General features: G+C 48.7%; 1 protein-coding gene across 1 annotated transcript in view; it reads right to left on the bottom strand.

The window, feature by feature from the left end:
- Positions 1-22,406, bottom strand: part of SMC6 (structural maintenance of chromosomes 6) — a 332,391-nt gene that overhangs the window by 266,479 nt on the left and 43,506 nt on the right. Inside the window, exons 5-7 of the mRNA XM_082248885.1 lie at positions 12,104-12,240; positions 11,410-11,471; positions 7,954-8,034 (exon numbers count right to left, since the gene is read on the bottom strand). Of these exons, the coding sequence (XP_082105011.1) occupies positions 7,954-8,034; positions 11,410-11,471; positions 12,104-12,240 (280 nt within the window). The remainder of the gene's footprint in view (positions 1-7,953; positions 8,035-11,409; positions 11,472-12,103; positions 12,241-22,406) is intronic.

Genomic DNA, 22,406 nt, shown 5'->3' with positions numbered 1-22,406 from the left:
TTTTATTGCCAAAACATTTGGGTAAAGGAAAAACCTTCGCCATCTTGGCACGCTTACTAGTACCAAAAGGAATTTCCATCTCGGTTACCTCTGCCGGTGTAACCTCAAGTCTTAAGGTTTCCCGGACAGACACAACTAGTGTGTCCACCAGCGCTTCTTCTTGTGCTATGGCGGAGGCAGATACGTCCTCCTCACTGTCTGAGGAGACATTACCTGAGACAACAGCCCCAGCAGAGGGACCTGCAGTGACCAGCTCAGAATCTGTATCTGAAGTATCAGATGAAATAGGGGTAGGCGGGGGTCGCTTTCTTGACCCCCGTCCCTGACAGGCTACCTCCACCCGGGATACCAAAGACTCCAAAACTGCTGATAATGCATCAATAACCAGTGGGGTACTGGAGGGTCCTGCGGCCACCTCGAGGGGATCAGGTGGGGATACATGTGTGACAGGGTCCATGATTATACAAGACACTTGCCAGCGAACAAAAAAATAATTGCAAAGAAAAAAAACTTCTTTTTTTTTTTTTTTCTTTTTTTGTAATCCCCCAGCGCAAACAGCGCCCCTCAGTGTTACCTGCTTTTGGACCCCACAGAGAGAGAGAGAGACCCCAAGGCTCACCACCTGATGCACAGAAGTTTCTATCAACCTGCCTCAGCGCTGTCTTCTTACAGACAAAGTCTTTTGGTACTTTTCCCGGGTAAAAGAGGCGGCTCCGCCCCTTTACACGCCTTCCGGCGCCTCCCATGCTTCTCCACGAGGTAACTGGTCACTTCCAAAATGGCCGCCCCCATGCTGGAGACACGAGACTACGCCAAGATGGCGGCCCCGCGCGACCTGCGGGGAAATGGCAGCGGCCTGCGGAAGCGCTATCGGCCTGTGCGGCCTGCGGGGAGCTGTGGGAGGATAGCGGTCTGCGGGAGGATGGCAGCCTGCGGATGGCGGTAGTCCAGGCACAGGCATCGGCCTGTATTGCAACCTTATCAGGTAGGATGCTATCACCCTTATACATGGCCATCATCACAGTAATGCCACTGACTTCAGTCATGGTCCCTTAACAGTGCCCACTTATACAGTGACTTTAGATAGTCAGCTCCCAAACCAAGCCTCCTGGGTTTTTTTTTCACACAATCACACTCAATTGGGGGATCTGTGACCTGTTACAGGATAGAAAGGGGACCCAGAAACCTGAGCGTCCGACCATCCTAAGGAGGGGCCCGCGTCCACCAACCAACCCGACAGGGGGAACATTCTACTCACCATACCGGAACCAGGCAGACGCCAACTCCTTACAGAACCCCTCTCCACCGACGTTTAACTCGCAGGGTCAGTCCCCGTCCAGTGGGACTATGTCGCGTCCGACCCAGCGCAGAGCTAGAGCCTGCACGCGCTCGCAGGCTGATTGGGGTGACCACTGGATCTCAAAATCCAGCCCGTCCCCCAGTTTCAGCGTACTTGCTTGAAGTAACACTGGAGAAAAAAAGCTGCCTAATAAAAAAAGTTTTCTAAAAAAATCTTGCCAGGACCAAGATCCCAGCAAGGAACTTAGGTCCTTACTCCTAACTAGACAGAAAAAACTGACTTCCTGTAGCAGAGAGAGAGAGAGGATATACCCTCTGGGACTGCCCCTAAGGTGTGGCCAGAACGTTTTCCTTCTGTCTAGTGTCCTACTCCTGTAGAGGGCAGTATAACCCAATGTGTTATTAATCAAGAGGACTGCGTCTGTCAATGAGCGACAGAGAAAGTTAGGTTTATGACTCTGGCAGCAGATTAGACTACCCTCCATTATCCATAGTTAATGGAAAAAAGTTACTGTGTAGTCAAAACTGTAGACGGTAGACAAATTAAAACTGCATTTGCCTAACCACACACTCATAGGACAACTGATAATTTGTCTTCTACAGCAGCCAAATAGCCAACCTATAGGAATAATGCAAATATCTTTCAAATATCTTACAAAGTACATATGAACAATCACTAATATATGCTTTATAACCCCTGTAATGCAGAGAGATTCCGGTTAATGCTGGTTATGGAATGTGCCAGGAAACCTTGTGCCCTACTCTCCTGTAAACATATCCATATAGTTAGATTGAAAGCAATGGCCAGCAAAAGGGCTGCCCATATCTTGAAGCTCAGAACTGATCATTTGCTTCTGTCCCATAATAATTTTGGAAGGGGATAATTTAAAAATAAATAAAAAACTCATGCACATAGCACTAGAGCAAGGGAATAAAATGACATTTTTTTTTTATCTCATCATGGTGACCTGCAGAACCCATAGTAACACAACCCAACACCTCAACAAGGCTCTATGCAAGGTAATATACAAATGATTGCATACAAATGAGGATATTTGAGAAGCAGCCATCTTAAAATCATCTTCCAACTGGAGGATACCTGCCCAAGAACCATCTAGAGTAAAAGTATGTTGGAATGTCGGGAGGAGAAATTAAAGCAGAAATAATTCACATATTTTAAATGGATTCTGCATTGCTCATTGATTGAAAAAAACTTAATTTTTGTAAAATCTTACCTGTAAAATTCCTTTCTCTGAGTCCTCCGACAGTCGCCGCCCCCTCTAAGTCATCACTGTTGGGTATTGACTTCCGCTCCGCAGGAATAGCTAGGCATATAGACTTAGTCAAAAACAAAAGGCATTAGCATATACACACCCATGGGGGCTGTCCCATCTGGTCAATACCCCCCCCCCCCCCCTGCATCACCACTCCCAACTCAGTTTGGTAGCATAGCAGTAGGTAATGAGAACCCCAAAAGAGGGGCGGGGGCAGTGACTGTCGGAGGGCTCAGAGAAAGGAATTTTACAAAAATTCAGTTTTCTCTTACGTCCTCCGACAGTCGCCGCCGCCTCTTAAGTCATCACTATTGGGATGTCCCAAAGCAGTATAGACATGAGGGGTGGGAGACGCAACTGTAGAAAAGGCAGTACCCACATCAGAGAAAGGAATCTTACATGCACCGTAAGAGAACCTACTGGGCAAAAGAAAAAAACAATGCTCAACAGGAGCAACAGCCCAGGAAAGCAAATGCCAACCGCCAGAACCCAGAAAAACTCAAGGGTCCATCATGGCACTGCCGCACTGAGAACTTTGCGGCCAAAGGAGGCATCAGCTGATGCCAGAACATCTACTTTGTAGAATTAGGAAAAAGTGTGCACCGACAACCAAGTCGCAGCCTTGCACACCTGGGCCAGCGAGGCCCTATGCCAATAGGCCCAGGACGCACTCACAGATCTGGTAGAGTGCGCCTTAACAGGGAAGGGTGGAACCCGTTCCTTCAAGGCGTAAGCTTGTTCAATGGTCTGTCTGATCCATTTGGCAATAGTCGCTGCGGATGCAGCCATGCCCTTCCGAGGTCCCTCAGGAAGGACAAAAAGGGAATCCGTTTTCCTAAAGGATTCCGTAGACGACAGGTAACCCCTGATCGCCCTGACAACATCCAAGGAGTGCAGAGCAACCTCCTTAGGATGCTTAGGCTTCGTACAAAGCGAAGGTAGGACAATGTCCTCATTAATGTGGAACTCAAGAGACCACCTTAGGAAGAAAGGAGGGATGCGGACGCAAAACCACCTTATCCCGGTGAATCACCAAGTATGGAGAACGGCAAGATAACGCTGCCAGTTCCGACACCCTGCGAGCCGAAGTGATCGCCACCAAAAAGGCAACCTTCTTAGACAGCAGAGGCAACGATATATCGCGAATGTTTTCAAAGGGAGCACGTTGTAACACGGACAGAACCAATTTCAAGTCCCATGGAGGTAAGGGCTCCTTCCTGGGAAGAGCCAAATGTCGCACACCTTGAATGAAGGTGCGAACCAAAGAATGGGACGCCACAGGGCGTTGGAAAAGAATAGCCAGTGCAGACACCTGGCCCTTGATCTTGGCCAGCGCCAGGCGCTGGTCCACACCAGACTGGAGGAAAGCCAAAACTCTTGACACAGTACGAGCGAGGGGAGAACCCCCTGAACTCACACCAGGCGAAATAAGCCTTCCAGGTACGGTAATATGTTTTACCAGAGGAGGTTTTTCTAGCCCTGACAAGGGTAGGAATGACCTCAGAGGAGAGACCTCTGTCCCTCAGGACCTGGGTCTCCACAGCCAGGCCGTTAAAGCCAGCGACTGTAAAGCAGGATGGAAGATCGGACCCTGAGACAGGAGATCTTCCCGCATTGGCAGCCGCCACGTAGGCGCCACTGCCAGGTGAACAACGTCGGCGTACCAGGACCGGCGTGGCCAGTCCGGCGCCACCAGAATCACCAGGTGCGGTTCCAAGGCTAACCTGCGGAGGAACCTGGATAGCAACTGAATCGGAGGAAAGACATACATCAGACAATACTGATGCCAAGGGGCCACTAACGCATCCGAGGCGCCCGCCAGCGGATCACGCGTTCTTGCCACGAACCTTTCCACCTTTCGGTTTAGCCGAGATGCGAACAGATCCACGTCCGGGGATCCCCACTTCGCACACAGCATTTGAAAGACCTCCGGGTGTAGGGACCATTCCCCCTGGTCCAGGGTCTGGTGGCTCAGACAGTCGGCCTGCCAATTCTCCACACCCGGAATGTGGACTGCTGAAAGTGCCGGAACATGAGTCTCGGCCCAAGACAGAATGTCGGTTACCGCCTGGGCCGCCCGAGCACTCCTGGTGCCCCCTTGGTGGTTGATGTAAGCCACCGCGGTAGCATTGTCCGTCTGTACCCGGACAGGACGGCCCCGAAGACGGTCCGACCACTGGAAGAGACAGAGTTTTATCGCTCGCAATTCCAGCACATTTATCGGGAGGGAGGACTCCTCCTCCGACCAAGTGCCCTGGGCAGACAGAAAGCCAGGGACCCCAAACCAGCCCGACAGGCTGGCATTCGTGGTAATCACCGTCCACACCAACGGACGGAAGGACTTGCCTTCCGCCACCGACGGGGACTGGAGCCACCACAGAAGAGCCAATCTGGTCTGACGACTCAAGGAGACACTCAGATCCAAGGACTGAGGTAGTCTGTCCCACCTGTCCAGGATCTTCGCTTGGAGAGCCCGCGTGTGAAACTGAGCAAAGGGTATCGCCTCGAAGGCCGAAACCATCAACCCCAGGCCCCGCATACAGGCCCTGAGTGCCGAGGACGGGTTGTCCCTGAGGGACCTGATCTCGTCCTGCAAGGTCCGGAGCTTGTCCTCCGGCAAGAACACCTTTGCCTGAGCAGAGTCCAGAATCATTCCCAGATAGGGAAGACGAAGCGATGGAGACAACTCCATCTCCTGGAGCGTCTGTACTGTAGTGGACAGATCGCGCACTAGGTCCTGGCTGGCACGTGATCTCAGAAGTAGATCGTCCAGGTAACCCAAGACCGCAATGCCCTGAGCCCTCAGCAGGCCCAGAACCTGCGCCAGCACTTTGGTAAAAACCCTTGGTGCCGAAGCGAGACCGAAAGGTAACGCCACAAACTGATAGTGGTCCTCTGCGATAGCAAACCGAAGTACTGCTGATGACCCTGGAAAATGGGGATGTGCAGGTACGCATCCTTGAGATCTATCGAGGCCAGGAATTCCCCTGGGATCAGGGAGGCCACCACCGAGAGCAGAGAGACTCCATACGGAATTTCTCGAACGCGCACAAAGCGGTTCAGCGCTTTCAGGTCCAGAATAGGACGCACTTTGCCCTCCTTTCTGGGCACAGTGAACAGATTGGAATAAAACCCCTGAAACCTGTCCCCATGAGTCACCGGGACAATCACCCGCTGAGCAAGAAGGTCCTGAACCGCTCGGTGCGGGTCCTGCAGACGCCCGGAGGCAAATGAAGATTTGAGGGAAAGAATCTGTCCACCGGCCGGGAAAGGAATTCCATCTTGTACCCTGATCGAATGATTTCCTGAACCCACCTGTCCGATATCCGGAGCAGCCAAGGCTGGAGGAAACCGCGCAAACGTCCCCCCACCCCTGAAACGGGTGAGGGCACCCCTTCAGGCAGAGGCGGACTGACCCGCCGAGCCGGCATTGCCTGACTTCTGCTTACCCGCCCAGGGCATCTTCTGGCCGCCCTGGGCCATTAAGGGCTTGCCCTTGGATTGGTTCTGAAAGGCACGAAAGGACCCCTGATTGGATCTAGGCGCAGAACCCCACTTGCCTCGAAAGGACTTGTTCTTCGGGTTCTGGGGCAGCATGGTGCTCTTGCCCCCCGTGACGCCTTTCACCAGGGTATCCAACGCCTCGCCAAAAAGGCGAGAACCAGCATAGGGAAAATCAGCAACTGTTTTCTGCGAGGACTGGTCAGCCGACCAGCTCTTCGGCCATATCAGTCGCCGGTTAAGTACTGAGACACTAGACAGGCGTGCTACTAAGGGGGCCTCATTTATGGCCGCATCACACAGATACATGATTCCTTGGTGGATTTGATCCACCATTTCCAGTCGGGCAGGCGGAACATCATCAGACATGAGGTTGCTCCTAAGAACCTTAGTCCAATCAGCCACCGCCTGAGCCACCAAAACGGACGCGAGAACAGGTTTGATCAACAAGCCCACCACCGTATAGGAATGGCGGGCCAGAGACTCCAACCGCCGGTCCGCGGGATCCCGGAAAACCGGGGAATCCTCAGTAGGAATCAAAGTAGCCTTGTTTAACACGGCCACAGTGTGATCCACCTGTGGGGGCACACACCATCGTGATTCCGTAGCCGGTGCAAAGGGATAAAGCAATTTGAACCGACTAGGCACCAGGAATGGACGTTTTAAAGTGCGCCACATCTCATTAACAGTGTAATGAAACTCAGCCGGGCAGGGAAACACCTGCGCCGACTTGCGGGTCCTGTGTGTCCCAAATGAGGACACAACGCCCGGAGGACTGGGCTCATCCTTCAAATGCAGTGTTTCCTTCACATAAACAATTAATTCATCCATGGTCGCCCGCTCTTCAGGCGACCCCGGGGAGGAGGTATCAACCCCCTCCACCTCTGCCTCCCCCTCAGACCCCAGCGGGTCTAAGGATGAGCGGGACCCTGAAAAGGGCACGCTCGCAGCAGCAGCAGCCGTATCACCATCTGAATCAGAGGAGAGAGACAATCTGGGCCTCTTTCTCGCAGCACGTTCAGCCATCAGCATTTCCATATTTGACACCAAAGTCGCCGCTACAGCGGCCAAATCAGGTCTCAGAGGGGCCACAGGAGAACTGGGGACCCCCACTAGAGCTGGGGGGAATTTGCTGTCCTGAGAATCCATTGCCCAATGTGACAAAAAAACAACAGTGCAAGAAGTTTGTACTGCCCCTTTAAGATCGCTGCGGAGTGCGCAGCCCACCGCTACAGCTACAGTGACCAAACAGGAGAAGAAATAACTGAGTCAGAAGCGACAATACAGAAAGATATTGAGAGCGATAACCTGCAGAGCTCCGCAGAGTGTTGCCACCGCTGTCCTGCATCAGAGGAAAAGGAAATGCGGCTAAAGTAGGCTGAACTTATAGGCTGGACGATCCAGGGAAAATGGCTGCCCCATAGGATTTGCATGGAAGGCTCCGCCAAAAAAAAAAAAAAAGAAAAAAACTGACATTTTCAAAGAAAATCAAATAAAAGATTTAGATAGGCTGAGACTGTAGCCCCAGCACAGGGAAGCCTAACTACTCCTGACGCTAGGCAGATTAAAACTGAGTTGGGAGTGGTCACTGCAGGGGGGTATTGACCAGATGGGACAGCCCCCATGGGTGTGTATATGCTAATGCCTTTTGTTTTTGACTAAGTCTATATGCCTAGCTACTCCTGCGGAGCGGAAGTCAATACCCAACAGTGATGACTTAGAGGGGGCGGCGACTGTCGGAGGACGTAAGAGAAATAATCAGAGGCATACATAAACAGTCAAGCTATCAGTACTGGATGCTTTAGCTATTGGCTGAGTATCAGTATGTACCTTTTATCATAGAAAAATAAAACTCATAATACATGAGAACTTTTCTCACCTTGTACTTGTCAGATTCATTCTTCGACTGCAAAAACAGTTTACTCATCTCTTGAGTTAGAACAGACACTGGGTTGTCTATCTACAAATAAAAAAACTAGTTAAAACCACATACACAGAAAGTTAAGCTCTATCACAAAGTTTTTTGAGACCTGTGCAACAATCACTACCAAGCTAGTAATAAATACGCTTAAAACAAGCCCTTGCCCCCAGCTACAGACACTTTAGAGCAATCCATCCATATGTCAGGAGCTTAGTTCACACCGATGCCTCATTCTGTGTTTACATGATTTTAAAGTTTAGAAGGCTGCTAAGTCACTGCTGGGAGAGGGGAGCTGAGTTGTGTACATTGTGAAATTGAAGGATGAATTATACCACAGCGCCTGCCAGCTACATACATAATCTTAAAGCTCATTTAGTGCTTGCTCAAAATATGTAAAGACTTGAATGTCCACAGCTTGGTCACAGTTTGTACTTACTATATAACAGGGATTCATTAGCACAGTTTAACCCCTTACCGCCTACTGTACACATATATATTGCCTCACGGAAGTTGGAACGCATATACAATATCTCACTAAAGTGAGTACACCCCTCACATTTTTGTAAATATTTTATTATATCTTTACATGTGACAACACTGAAGAAATGACACTTTGCTACAATGTAAAGTAGTGAGTGTACAGCTTGTATAACAGTGTAAATAGGCTGTCCCTTCAAAATAACTAAATACACAGCCATTAAATACACAGCCATTAACCACTTAACGTCTAGTCACGTAGACCTACGTCGGCTGACTGCGTGGTTGTACTGGGGTGATGCCTCTAGCTAGAGGCATCACCCAGGTACCATTTTTTAGAGCCGGCGGTCGGCTTTCTGGCGGTAATGACCAATGCGTCTCGGGAGCCGCTCAATCGTTACCCCGGTGAGCGGGAGGGGACACTTCCGCGGCTTTGCCTGGGTCTCCCGTCCCACCGGGAGACCCGAGCACCTTGCCAGCACGTCCGCCAGCTGGATGGAGTCTTGATCAAAGTCGGAAGCCGCTTAGATCGGGTCTCCGATGAAGTAACCCAGAGGCGGCGTCCATGACGTCACGTCCGGGTTACTCTGCTGCTAAAGGCGGCAGATTCAAAAAGTGACAGTATTCAAAAATTCAGTTTTCGGCATTTTGAATACATGGAAGTGTAGTGGAGGGGTCTGGGGTCTTTTAGACCCTCGATCCCTCCATAAAGAGTACCTGTCACTGCATATTGCTGTCACAAGGGATGTTTACATTGTTTGTGACAGCAATAAAAGTGATCAGATTTTTTTTTTTTTTTTTTTTACAAAACCTGTGTTAAAATAAAAAAAAAAAAAATAGGGAAAAAAAAAAATTTAGCCGCCCGTCGCCGTTAGCTTGCGCACAAAAGAAAACGTACATGGAAATCGCGCCGCAAATTAAATCGCTGTTCAAACCACATGTGAGATATCGCCAAAGCGTGAGCAATAATTTAAGAAAAAGAGCTACACTCTAACTCTAAACTGGTAACCATTAAAAACTTTTAAAGCGTCGTCTATGGAGATTTTTATTGACCGTAGTTTGTCGTCATTCCGCGGGTGTGCGCAATTTTAAAACGTAACATCTATTTACTCGGCGTGACATCATCTTTCACAATATACAAAAAAATGGGCTAACTTTACTGTTTAGTTTTTTTTAAATGCAGTGAAATTAGATTTTTCGGAATTTTTCCAAAAAAATGGCGTTTAAAAGAAGCGTTTGAATATTGCAATGAACGCCATTTTATTCTCCAGAGTCTTTGCTAAAAAAATATATATATATATATAATGTTTGGGGGTTTTAAGTAGTTTTCTAGCAAATAATACTGATTTAAACTTGTAAACAACAAGTGTCAAAAATAGGCTTAGTGGTAAAGTGGGTTAATATCTAAACTGCTGGCAACAAAAGTGATTTCACCCCTAAGTGAAAATGTCCAAATTTGGCCCAAAGTGTCAATATTTTGTGTGGCCACCATTATTTTCCAGCACTGCCTTAACCCTCTTGGGCATGGAGTTCAACAGAGCTTCACAGGTTGCCACTTGAGTCCTACTTCACTTCTCCATGACGACATCACAGAACTGGTGGATGTTAGAGACCTTGCGCTCCTACACTTTACGTTTGAGGATGCCCCACAAGTGCTCAATAAGGTTTAGGTCTAGAGACATGCTTGGTCAGTAATAAGGCTTACCTGTAGGTACTGTGAATATCTCCTAAACTTGCACACGGTCCGGCTTACAGTTCCGGCCTTAAGAGGCCGTGCCAGAAACGGCAGCTCCAAGCATATGCGCAGGAGTGACGTCATCGCGATTTTTATCATCACCTACAGTTTACAACCGCTTTAACATTTGTTTTACCCTTAGGCGGGAAGGGGTTAATCTGACAAAACAAATTGTTAGGAGTGTCTAACACACCATGCCCATCCAACATGGCGCCTGTGTGGATGGGCATGGTGTGTTAATTTAGAAGTCACATCAGCTGTTATCTCTGAACATTAAGACTATAAATATAAGGTATGTAGATTCAAGCACCAGGATTCCTTTAAACGCGTTAGGAGTATCATGAGTGCCTATCTTTTCTGAATGCTTCTTTCCACCTGTGAAATTGTAAGTGTATTCCTTTATCTTCCAATAAATTGCCCATATGGTATTATGCTATGGTGTCCTTTTGGATTATCCCTCTCCACAATCCCATGAGTGGGGACTCCTAGGCATTCCCGTGCGGACCGGTTTGGAAGATATTCATCACCACCTGTGATCCAAAGACGCTGCTGAGGTTCCTGCCTATTTGGTACCGAGGACATCTACATATACACCGTGTATGATCCATTTGCTGTACAGTACTTTGGATCCATACCATCTGGTGAGCACATCTTGATTCCTTTATTCCTTTGGTGTGGGATTTATCGTTTGTTGCAGTTATTACACATGCTGGAGTCAACACCTTTTTCAAGTCATAGTTTACACTTTATGGACATTCTGGACTTTGATTTTTTTTGCACTTTGGTTTGATTGTTCACGTTTTACCTCGTGCACATTTACTCACACATTTTTAGCGCTGCATTAATTTTTCTTAATATTTTGATCACCATCACTTAGGGTTGGGAATACTTGAAGTTTCTAGAGGAGCCAACGTAAGCCAGCCATGCATAGATCAATTGACTTCAGTACAACCATCCTTTCGGGTTTTTCCTGAACGCTCTGTGCCACCAGCTATAGCCAAGAGCACTGATCATTGTATGGTGGGGAAGACTCCATGCTGGCAGAATATAACAGCAGGATGGATTGCCCCATCCACATCAAATGTGTGGATAGGGGAACTTGCTAATTTCTTTTATTCAACCTGCTGGTTGAGTGAAAAAAATAAAAATGAATCATGTATGGCAAGCCTAAAACTAATATTGTGAAAAAAATTACACATTACCTGTATGTTAAAATGGTCTAGGATCGAGACAAGTTCTTCCTTCTTTGATGAAACAATGGTCCCTTTAAAAAAAAAAAAAACACAGATGTTCGATAAGAAAATGTTTCAGAGGTCTTTTTGTCTGTAAAAGCCTGTCCCTCGCTGTCAGTCAAGTATGCTTTGATAAAAGTTGCATACAATACAGATGGATACCCAAGAATGGTTTAGGGTACAGAATTAGAAAGGAAGGATGACACGCTACACTGGGTCAACATAAAAATATTTCCACCAGAACACTTCTCTTAAAGACATCTGTGAAAAAGAATAACACCAGCCACTGTTTTGCGACAGCGCAGGTCTTCCACTTTCCCAAGACACTACCATTCATTCCTTGCTCTGTGTCACATTTTACACTTTTTACGTGACTGAGACCAGATTATACTCAGACTATCTACTACACGGACATTACTATGTCTATTACTCATTTACAGCTTTGTTTGTCAGAATTCTGCTTGGTAACTTTCTCTGTCCATAACGAGGACATGGGGGCAGTGGGAAAGCACAAATATATACACAAATGTTATATGCCAATGGTTCTATTACAATTAAATGAGATCACGGAAAAAAAAAAAAACAGTCACTGTGCGGTTAACACTGTGCTGACCTAGCAACTCTATGTGTCATCATTACCTTTGCATGCAGTGCTGCAACATACCCGTTTTACTTTTTAGTTTATAAGTGCGACTTCCATCTACAGTTAAATGCTGCTGAACAACAATGGAGTCTCCATAAACTTCAGGTCTAAAAGCATCAGAGCCTCGATTACGCAATGTTATGGATATATCTGCAGACCTGAAAAAAAATAAGTAAATGCATAACTGTCTCCTTAGCAAAAAAAGTCTATGGAATAAAGCAGGTCATAGAAGAAGGGACTGGATGAATTTCTATTCATCTATGGGCAGGCTGGTTTTACTGAAGTCGATCCATCAATCACAATCAAAAATGGTGTATGGGGGGGGAAGGCATGTCCTCTTAGCTAATCCAGCTACATGCTAAGAGACCATCAATCCAATGCTATATAATCAAAAGTGAAAGGGTAAGAGGTAAAGATTGTTTAGCGATAGCCCCTTGGCGTGACTAATATCACTGAATTCTGTGATATAAGACACGCAAAGGGGAAATCGCTTAACAGCCAATACCTCTTACCCTTTCGCTTATACAGTATAACCAACCGGTTGGATTTTTTGCATGCAATCACTGCTGGTGGCTATAGCCAGCAGAATACAATAGTGCTGCAGGAGTAATTCCCCCAGCAACACTAATTGTGTTGAATTAGAGGAGGAAATCAAGCAATTTTCTTCCTTCCACCCCTGGTGCCGTAGGTGTCAGGTTTGGTCTTACTTGATCCTAAGGAAAGGGTCCTGAAGTAGGGGACCATATGATTGGTGCAATCTTGTAAACTATGTAATGTGGTACAAACAATTTGAGAAATGAATATGTATGAGGGATTTCTGTACATGTTCCCCTTTCTTTTATAAATATGGTTTTAACGTGATTGAATAAAGATTTGTATTAAGATTTAACCCTTCCGCAGCCAGGTCCATACGTTGTACGGACCGGACAGCAGGGAGGTGTCACACACAACCCGGTGGCTCCTCCCTTTTTTGCTGTGACCCAGAAAGGGACGTCAGTGACAACACCTCCAGGTAAGCATCTAGGTGTCCCGAGCTAGCTCAGCCAGGAAGCAATATTTTGCAATGCAAAACATTCAGTGGAGGTCAAAAGGAGACATGCATGGTCTTTTAGAACCTGCATATCTCAATAAAGAGGACCGGTCACTTAAAAATCATCACATAGGGGTATGTGATGGAAAAAAAAAGCACATAAAATTTTCCCCCAAAAACACTGACACCCCCCCCCCCCACCCACATATATGCACATTTGGACATAATCGCATGCGTCAGTGGCGCTTACGCATTAAGACGTTCATTGCGATACACGTTGCACATCGCCGCGCACGCCAGAGTGAGAGCAATAATTCTAGACCACCCCCATAACACTAAAATGATACCTAAAGGGGGCTTTTTGAAGCTTCGCCTATATAGAAAATTTAGGGTACTGGAGTTTGTCGCCATTTAAACGGGCACACACTAGTAAAGGGTTTGCACATGTGGAGTGTCTTTACTCGGTGCTCTCCTATATAGAAAATTTAGGGTACTGGAGTTTGTCGCCATTTAAACGGGCACACACTAGTAAAGGGTTTGCACATGTGGAGTGTCTATTTACTCGGTGCAACATCGTCTGTTATATTCTACCAAAAATGTAGGTAATTTTTTACATTTGTTTGCTCTAAAATTCACTCTAGTGTGTCTTTCACTGAAATTTTGAATTTCTTTGTGGCAAGATTGTGTGACATAAAAAAAAAAAAAAACGGAATTTTTGTAAAATCTTACTTGTAAAATTCCTTTCTCTGAGATCACTTTTGGGTATTGACTTCCGCTCCGCAGGAGTAGCTAGGCATAAAGACTTAGTCAAAAGAACAAAGGCATTTGCATATACACACCCATGGGGGCTGTCCCACTGGTCAATACCCCCCTGCAGTGACCACTCCCAACTCAGTTTGGTAGCATAGCAGTAGGTAATAAAACAACCCCAAAAGAGGGGCGGGGGCGGCGACTGTCGGAGGACTCAGAGAAAGGAATTTTACAGGTAAGATTTTACAAAAATTCAGTTTTCTCTTACGTCCTCCGACAGTCGCCGCCGCCTCTTAAGTCATCACTATTGGGATGTCCCAAAGCAGTGTAGACATGAGGGGTGGGAGACGCAACCGTAGAAAAGGCAACGCAGTACCCACATCAGAGAAAGGAACCTTACACACACAGTAAGAGAACCTTCTGGGTAACAGAAAACAAAGCTCAACAGGAGCAACAGCCCAGGAAAGCAAATACCAACAGCCAGGGACCCACAAAAAAACAAGGGTCCATCATGGCACCGCCGCACTGAGAAATTTGCGGCCAAAGGAGGCATCAGCTGATGCCAGAACATCTACCTTGTAGTATTTGGAAAAGGTGTGCACCGACGACCAAGTCGCAGCCTTGCACACCTGGGCCACCGAGGCACGATGCCAATAGGCCCAGGACGCACTCAAAGATCTGGTAGAGTGCGCCTTAACAGGGAAGGGTGGAACCCGTTCCTTCAAAGCATAGGCCTGTTCAATGGTCTGTCTGATCCATTTGGCAATAGTCGCTGCAGACGCAGCCATACCCTTCCGAGGTCCCTCAGGAAGGACAAGAGGGAATCCGTCCTCCGAAAGGATGCCGTAGACGACAGGTAACCCCTGATCGCCCTGACAACATCCAAGGAGTGCAAAGCAACCTCCTTAGGATGCTTAGGCTTCGTACAAAGCAAAGGCAGGACAATGTCCTCATTAGGGTGAAACTCAGACACCACCTTAGGAAGAAAGGAGGAATGTGGACGCAAGACCACCTCATCCTTGTGAATTACCAAGTAAGGAGAGCGGCAGGACAACGCCACCAGCTCAGATACTCTCGAGCCGAAGTGATCGCCACTAAAAAGGCAACCTTCTTAGACAGCAGAGGCAACGATATCTCCCCAGGTCTCAACAGCCAGGCCGTTAAAGCCAGCGACTGTAAAGCAGGATGGAAGATCTTCCCGCATTGGCAGCCGCCACGGGGGCGCCACTGCCAGGTGAACAACGTCGGCATACCAGGACCGGCGTGGCCAGTCCGGCGTCACCAGAATCACCAGGTGCGGTTCAGAGACTAGCCTGCGGAGGAACCTGGTTAACAACTGAATCAGAGGAAAGGAATACATCAGACGATACTGATGCCAAGGGGCCACCAACGCATCCGAGGCGTCCGCCAGAGGATCGTGCATTCTTGCCATGAACCTTTCCACCTTTTGGTTTAGCCGAGATGCGAACAGATCCACGTCCGGGGATCCCCACTTCGCACACAGCATTTGAAAGACCTCCAGGTGCAGGGACCATTCCCCCTGGTCCAGGGTCTGGCGGCTCAGATAGTCGGCCTGCCAATTCTCCACACACGGAAGTGGACTGCTGAAATTACCGGAACATAAGTCTCGGCTTAAGACAATGTCGGTCACCTCCCGAGCCGCCCGGGCACTCCTGGTGCCCCCTTGGTGGTTGATGTAAGCCAGCGTGGTAGCATTGTCCGTCTGTACCCGAACAGGACGGCCCCGAAGACGGTCCAACCACTGGAAGAGACAGAGCTTGATCGCTCGCAATTCCAGCACATTGATCTGAAGGGAGGATTCCCCTCCGACCAAGTGCCCTGGGCAGACAGGTTGCCCAGGACTCAACCCCAGCCCGACAGGCTGGCATCCGTGGTAATTATTGTTCACAGCAACGGATGGAAGGACTTGCCATCCGACACCGCCGGGGACTGGAGCAACCACAGAAGATCCAATCTGGTCTGGCGACTCAACGAGAGACTCAGATCCAGGGACTGAGGTAGTCTGTCCCACCTGGCCAGGATCTCTGCTTGGAGAGACCATGTGTGAAACTGAGCAAAGGGTATCGCCTTGAAGGCCGAAACCATCAACCCCAGGCCCCACATACAGGTCCTGAGTGACGAGGACGGATTTTCCCTGAGGGACCTGATCTCGTCCTGCAAGGTCCGGAGCTTGTCCTCCGGCAAGAACACCTTTGCCTGAGCAGAATCCAGGATCATTCCCAGATAGGGAAGACGAACCGATGGAGACAACGTTGACTTCTGAACGTTGATGGTCCATCCGAACTCCTGGAGCGCCTGTAGCGTGGTGGACAGATCGCGCAGTAAGTCCTGGCTGACACTCGATCTTAGCAGGAGATCGTCCAGATACCCTGTGCCCTTGCAGGCCCAGAACAGGTGCCAGCACTTTGGTAAAGACCCTTGGAGCCGAAGCGAGACCGAAAGGTAACGCCACAAACTGATAGTGGTCCTCCGCTATCGCGAACCGAAGGTACCTCTGGTGACCCTCGAAATGGGGATGTGTAGGCACACATCCTTCAGGTCCATAGAGGCCAGAAATTCCCCCGGACTCAGGGAGGCCACCACCGAACTGAGAGATTCCATATGGAACATTTTGAACGCGCACAAAGCGGTTCAGAGCTTTCAGGTCCAGAATAGGACGCACTTTGCCCTCCTTTCTGGGCACAGTGAACAGATTGGAATAAAACCCCCAAAACCTGTACCGATGAGGCAACGGGACAATCACCCCCTGGGCAAGGAGGTCCTGCACCCCCTGATGCAGGTCCTGCAGACGCTCTGGAGACAAATGAAGATTTGAGGGGAAAAATCTGTCCACCGGCCGGGAATGGAACTCGATCATGTACCCTGATCGAAAGATTTCCCAAACACACCTGTCCGAAATTCGGAGCAGCCAAGGTTGGAGGAAACTGCGCAAACGTCCCCCAACCACTGAAACGGGTGAGGGCACCCCTTCAGGCAGAGGCGGATTGACCCGCCGCACCGGCGTTGCCGGACTTCTGCTTGCCTGCCCAGGGCTTCTTCTGGCAACCTTGGCCCTTGAATTTGTTCCGAAAGGCACGAAAGGACCCCTGAGTGGATCGAGAAGTGGAACCCCACTTACCGCAGAAGGACTTGTCCTTCGGGTTCTGGGGCAGCAAGGTGCTCTTGCCCCCCGTGACGCCTTTCCCCAAGGTATCCAACGCCTCGCCAAAAAGGCGAGAACCTGCATAGGGAAAATCAGCAACTGTTTTAACGTGATGTCTGGTCAGCCAACTAGCTCTTCAGCTAGATCAGTCAACGGTTAAGCACCGCAACACTAGACACGCGTGCTACCAAAAGGGGCGTCATTCAAGGCCGCATCACACAAATACATGACTCCTTGGTGAATTTTATCCACCATAGCCAGCCGGGCAGGTGGAACAGCATCAGACACGAGGTTGCTCCTAAGCACCTTAGTCCAATCAGCCACCGCCTGAGCCACCAAAACGGACACGAAAACAGGTTTGAGCAAGGAGCCCGCCACCGTGTAGGAATGGCGGGCTAGAGACTCCAACCGTCTGTCCGTGGGATCCCGAAAAACCAGGGTCTCAGTAGGAATCAAGGTAGCCTTGTTCAACACGGCCACAGTGTGATCCACTTGTGAAGGCACACACCATCACGATTCCGTAGCCGGTGCAAAGGAATAAAGTAATTTGAACCGACTAGGTACCAGAAATGGACATTGTAAAGTGCGCCATAGTTCATTAACAGTGTAATAAAAACTCAGCGGGGCAGGGAAAAACCTGTGCCGACTTGCGGGTCCTGTGTGTTCCAAAAGAGGACACAATGCCCGGAGGACTGGGCTCATCCTCCAAATGTAGTGTTTCCTTTACAGAAACAATCAATTCATCCATGGTCGCGCATTCTTCAGACGACCCCGGGGGAGAGTCATCAACCCCCTCCGCCTCAGACCCCAGCGGGTCCAAGGATGAGCGAGACCCTGAAAAGGGCACGCCCGCCGCAGCAGCCATATCACCATCTGAATCAGAGGAAAGAGATAACCTGGGCCTCTTTCTAGCAGCACGTTCAGCCATCAGCACCTCCATTTTGGACATTAAGGACGCCACTACAGCGGCCAAATCAGGCATAACAGGGGCCACAGCAGGACTGGGGTCCCCCACCACGGCTGGAGGGAATTTGTTGTCCTGAGAATCCATTGCCCAATACAAAAAATTATAGTGCAAGGAAAAAGGGTACTGTCCCTTTAACACCTCTGCGGAGTGCGCAGCCCACCGCTATATGAACAAAGACAAAAGACCCCCATAGGAGAAGAAAACTGAGCCAGAAATGACAAAACAGAAGGTTATGGAAGAGACAGTCTGCAGAGCCCACAGAGTGTTACCACCTAGATCGTGAGGTCATGAGAGGCTGAACTATAAGCTGCAAATGACTTAGGGAAAATGGCTGCCCATAGAACTGAATGGGAGACTTCGGGAAAATGGCCACCGAACACGTGCGGAACAATCGTTCGGCCACACGCAAGATGGTGTCGGAAGGCGCCAAAACAGCATGTAAAGCAGCCCACAGTGAAGCCAACATGCCTGCCCAAAGCAAAAAATGGCGGACCGCACGGTTTTTGCCCGCTGCGGCCGCCACACACATCGTCTGCACCCCCAGTGAAAACACCAAAGTGACACAGGGAAAAAGGGGCTCCCACAACACACAGCACCATAGCGCAGCGTATGTACATAAAAGACCCCCTCAGGGATCACAAACAGGGATGCCCACACCAGCACAGACATGGGGGACACACAGCAACACAGGACTGCCACCCCAGACAGAGGCCCCACACAGAAATACTTACCTGTACCAGATGGCGTGGGGAGCCTCTCAGAACGGAAAGCCGCTGTCCTCATCTGACAGGGAATGCCGTTAGCCAGGGACATTACACAGTATCACAGATGTGTCCAGTGAGGTTGCCACCTCACGGCTGCATCCCTGCTGCGAGCAGGGATGGGTCGTTCATAATGCCAGGACGAACCACGGCTGAACGCTGGATGGCGGGCTGGGGGTCCTTCTGACCCTCTGCCCTGGAAAACCAGGACGGTCAGTCCGATTCCCAGCTCCGCATGAATCCATCTTCATCCGAAGAATCGACTAAAACTAAAGCTGACAAAAAATAAACAGCTAGTAAATCAAAGAAAAAACTGACATTTTCAAAGAAAATCAAATAAAAAAAAGATTAGAAAGGCTGAGACTGTAGCCCCAGCACAAGGAAGCCTAACTACTCCTGATGCTAGGCAGAAAGAAACTGAGTTGGGAGTGGTCACTGCAGGGGGGTATTGTCCAGTGGGACAGCCCCCATGGGTGTGTATATGCAAATGCCTTTGTTCTTTTGACTAAGTCTTTATGCGTAGCTACTCCTGCGGAGCGGAAGTCAATACCCAAAAGTGATGGCTTAGAGGAGGCGGCAACTGTCGGAGGACGTAAGAGAAATTGGAACTACCACTTTTTCTCTAGGGTGTCTGCTTTCAGAAAATATATAATGTTTCAGGGTTTTACATCATCTTTAAGGCTAAAATGATTTTTTAAACATGTGTGCAAAAAACGCAAAAGTGTCTCAGGCAGCAAAAAGGTTAAATATTATAGTGTCATCCTCTGTACCAGTAAAGTCTGTTTTTGCAGCATCTTCGTAGGATGTGATACATAACTTTGGTAGCAATTACCTAATATTCTGTTATTACCATTCATAAAAAAGCAGGTACAGAAAGTAAAGAGCAAAAAGACTGGAAATATTACGCTAACTGTACCCCTTAGTTTATAGAAATCCATAATTGAGAAAGGGCAACACAGAAGTTTATCACCTTCTCTACTGTCTTTTCCAAGTTATATTTTTTGGAGCTTTCGGTCAAGTGTAAATAACTCATTTGCCCCATCACTTTACTGTTGGGAGACACAAAGAGCCAGGAGATACTGATTATATATTGTACTGAACCACTTTATAGTAGAGGTGCACCCAATGGAAATTTTGGTGTTGAAACCAAAACCCAAAATGCAGGGTGCACTTGGTCGAAACCCAAAAAATTGGATTTTTGTCTTACCGTAAAATCATTTTCTCCAATGTTAATTGACGGAAACAGCTTCATACCTTTATTGGATGGATGGGTTATGTTGCTCTTCCTAGGAGTAGGACACTAGGTGGAAAAGGGTTAACAAAGCTTAACTACCCCTATGGGGTAGTCCCAGGTGGTATACTCCCACTTCCTGCTCTAGGATCTCAGTTTTGTAACAAGCAGTGTCAGAAGAATACATAACTTCACAGAGGGGTGGGTGCTGTGTCCGTCAATGAACATCTGAGAAAAGGATTTTACAGTAAGAAAAAAATTCAGTTTTCTTTCGTTCACTGACAGACACAGCTTCATATCTTGATTAGACCGACGGGACGTCCTAAAGAAGTATCAGCATGAGGGGTGGGAAAAACACAGCAATAACATTTTCCCAAAGGAAAAAGGTAAACTTAGCCAACCAGGTAAACCAGGAGCTCCATCAGGAACAACTGGAGCTCCCTACCAGAAAAAAAAACACCCTTCAAAAGGCAGAAGTCTGCCACAGCGGCCTGCAAAACTTTGCAGCCAAAGGCAGCAAAAACATCCACCTTGTAGAACTTCGTGAACGTGTGTGTACAGACGCCCAGGTGGCTGCTTTGCAAACCTTGACCACTGACGCCTGATGACAGAAGGCCCAGGAGGCACTAAGCGCCCTTGTGGAATGCGCCCTAACAAGGAAAGGAGGAACCGGACCCTTAATTGAATAGGCCTGCACCACCGTTTGCCTGATCCATCTGGAAATGGTCGCAGCAGATGCAGCCTGTCCCTTACGAGGGCCATCCGTAAGGATAAACAAGGAATCTGATTTCCGAATAGACTCAGGTACACCCTGGTGGCTCGAACCACAGCCAAAGAATGCAAGGCGACTTCCTTCGGATGCTTTGGCTTAGAACATAACGAAGGCAACACTATGTCCTCATTCAAGTGAAACCCCTAAACTACCTTCGGAAGGAACGAATGACATGGACGGAGCACCATTTTGTCCCTATGGGCCACAAGATAAGGCAACTGACAGGACAACGCAGTCAGCTCCGAGACCCTGCGAGCAGAAGTAATAGCCACCAAGAAAGTCACTTTCTGTGAAGAGGTAAGTAAAGCAATTTCACGATTATTCTCAAAGGACGGTCTTTGAAGGACTGACAGCACCAGGTTAAGGTCCCACGGTGGCACCAGGGACCGGACTAGCGGGGCCAAATGGCCAACCCCCTGTACGAAAGGGTGAACCAAGGAATACACAGCCAACGGTCTTCGAAAGAATATTACCAAAGCTGAAATCTGGCCCTTAATGATGCCCAGAGCCAAACGCTGATCTACACCTCTTTGGAGAAAGACCAATAGACGAGATACCAAAAAGGAACGGGGGGCGGGGGAACCCCCTTAGACTCACACCAAGTAATATAGGATTAGCAAAAATAGATGGTAAATCTTCCAAGAAGTAGATTTCCTAGGTTTCAACAGAGTAGGGATCACCGATTTCGACAACCCACTGAACTTAAGCACCTGGCTTTCAATAACAAGGATGGAATAATTCGGTCCTTGAGACAGATCTTCTCAGAGGAAGCCGCCAAGGGGCATCGGCTACCAGTCTTACCAGACCCATGTATGAGGACGAACGAGGCCAGTCTGGGGCCATCAAAATCACTGGAATCCCTTCTGCCTCGATTCTGCGCAGAAGTGTTGGCAGAAGCTGTATTGGAGGAAAGGCATAAATCAGACAATACCAACCTAGGTGGCCACTAACGCGTCTGCGGCATCTGCCAGAGGATCCCGAGATCTTGCCACAATCTCGGAACCTTCCAGTTGAGACGAGAGGCCAACAGGTTCACTTCGGGGGTCCCCCACCGGAGGCATAGTTGCTGAAACTTCTGGGTGAAGCGACCATTCACCCGGACAGTGCCTGACGACTGAGGTAGTCCGCCTAATTTTCCACCCCTGAAATGTGCACAGCAGAAAACGCTGGAACAGAGCGATTTGCCCAGCCGCTAGGTCACTTCTTGTGCCCCCTTGGTGATTGATGTATGCCACGGCCATGCCACTGTCTGATTGAATCCTCACCGGACACCCCTGCAGAAAATCCGGCCACTGGGACAGGCAAAGCCTGATCGCACATATTTCCAGAATGTTGATCGGCAGACTGGACTCCTCCCTGGACCAGAACCCCTGGGCCGATGCGTCCAGGACCCCTCCCCAACCGGACAGGCTGGCGTCCGTGGCAAACATTATCCAGGGCAGGGGAAGAAAGGATTTTCCTTCTCGAAGCACCGGGGAGCGGAGCCACCAAACTAGAGATCCCCTTGTGCCTTGTACTGTCAGATTCTTCAAAAGACTCTTCAAAAGGATACCTCCTAGCAAAATGCTTAGGTAACCCAGCCATGCATTTCTGGGACCCCCCACTGACTAGTGACAATGTCATCAAAATAAGCAGGGAAGGGAAACACTT

Source organism: Pelophylax lessonae, assembly GCF_965119305.1.
Source record: "Pelophylax lessonae genome assembly, chromosome: 3".
Classification (NCBI taxonomy): domain Eukaryota; kingdom Metazoa; phylum Chordata; class Amphibia; order Anura; family Ranidae; genus Pelophylax; species Pelophylax lessonae.
This window is presented reverse-complemented; position numbering and strand designations above follow the sequence as displayed.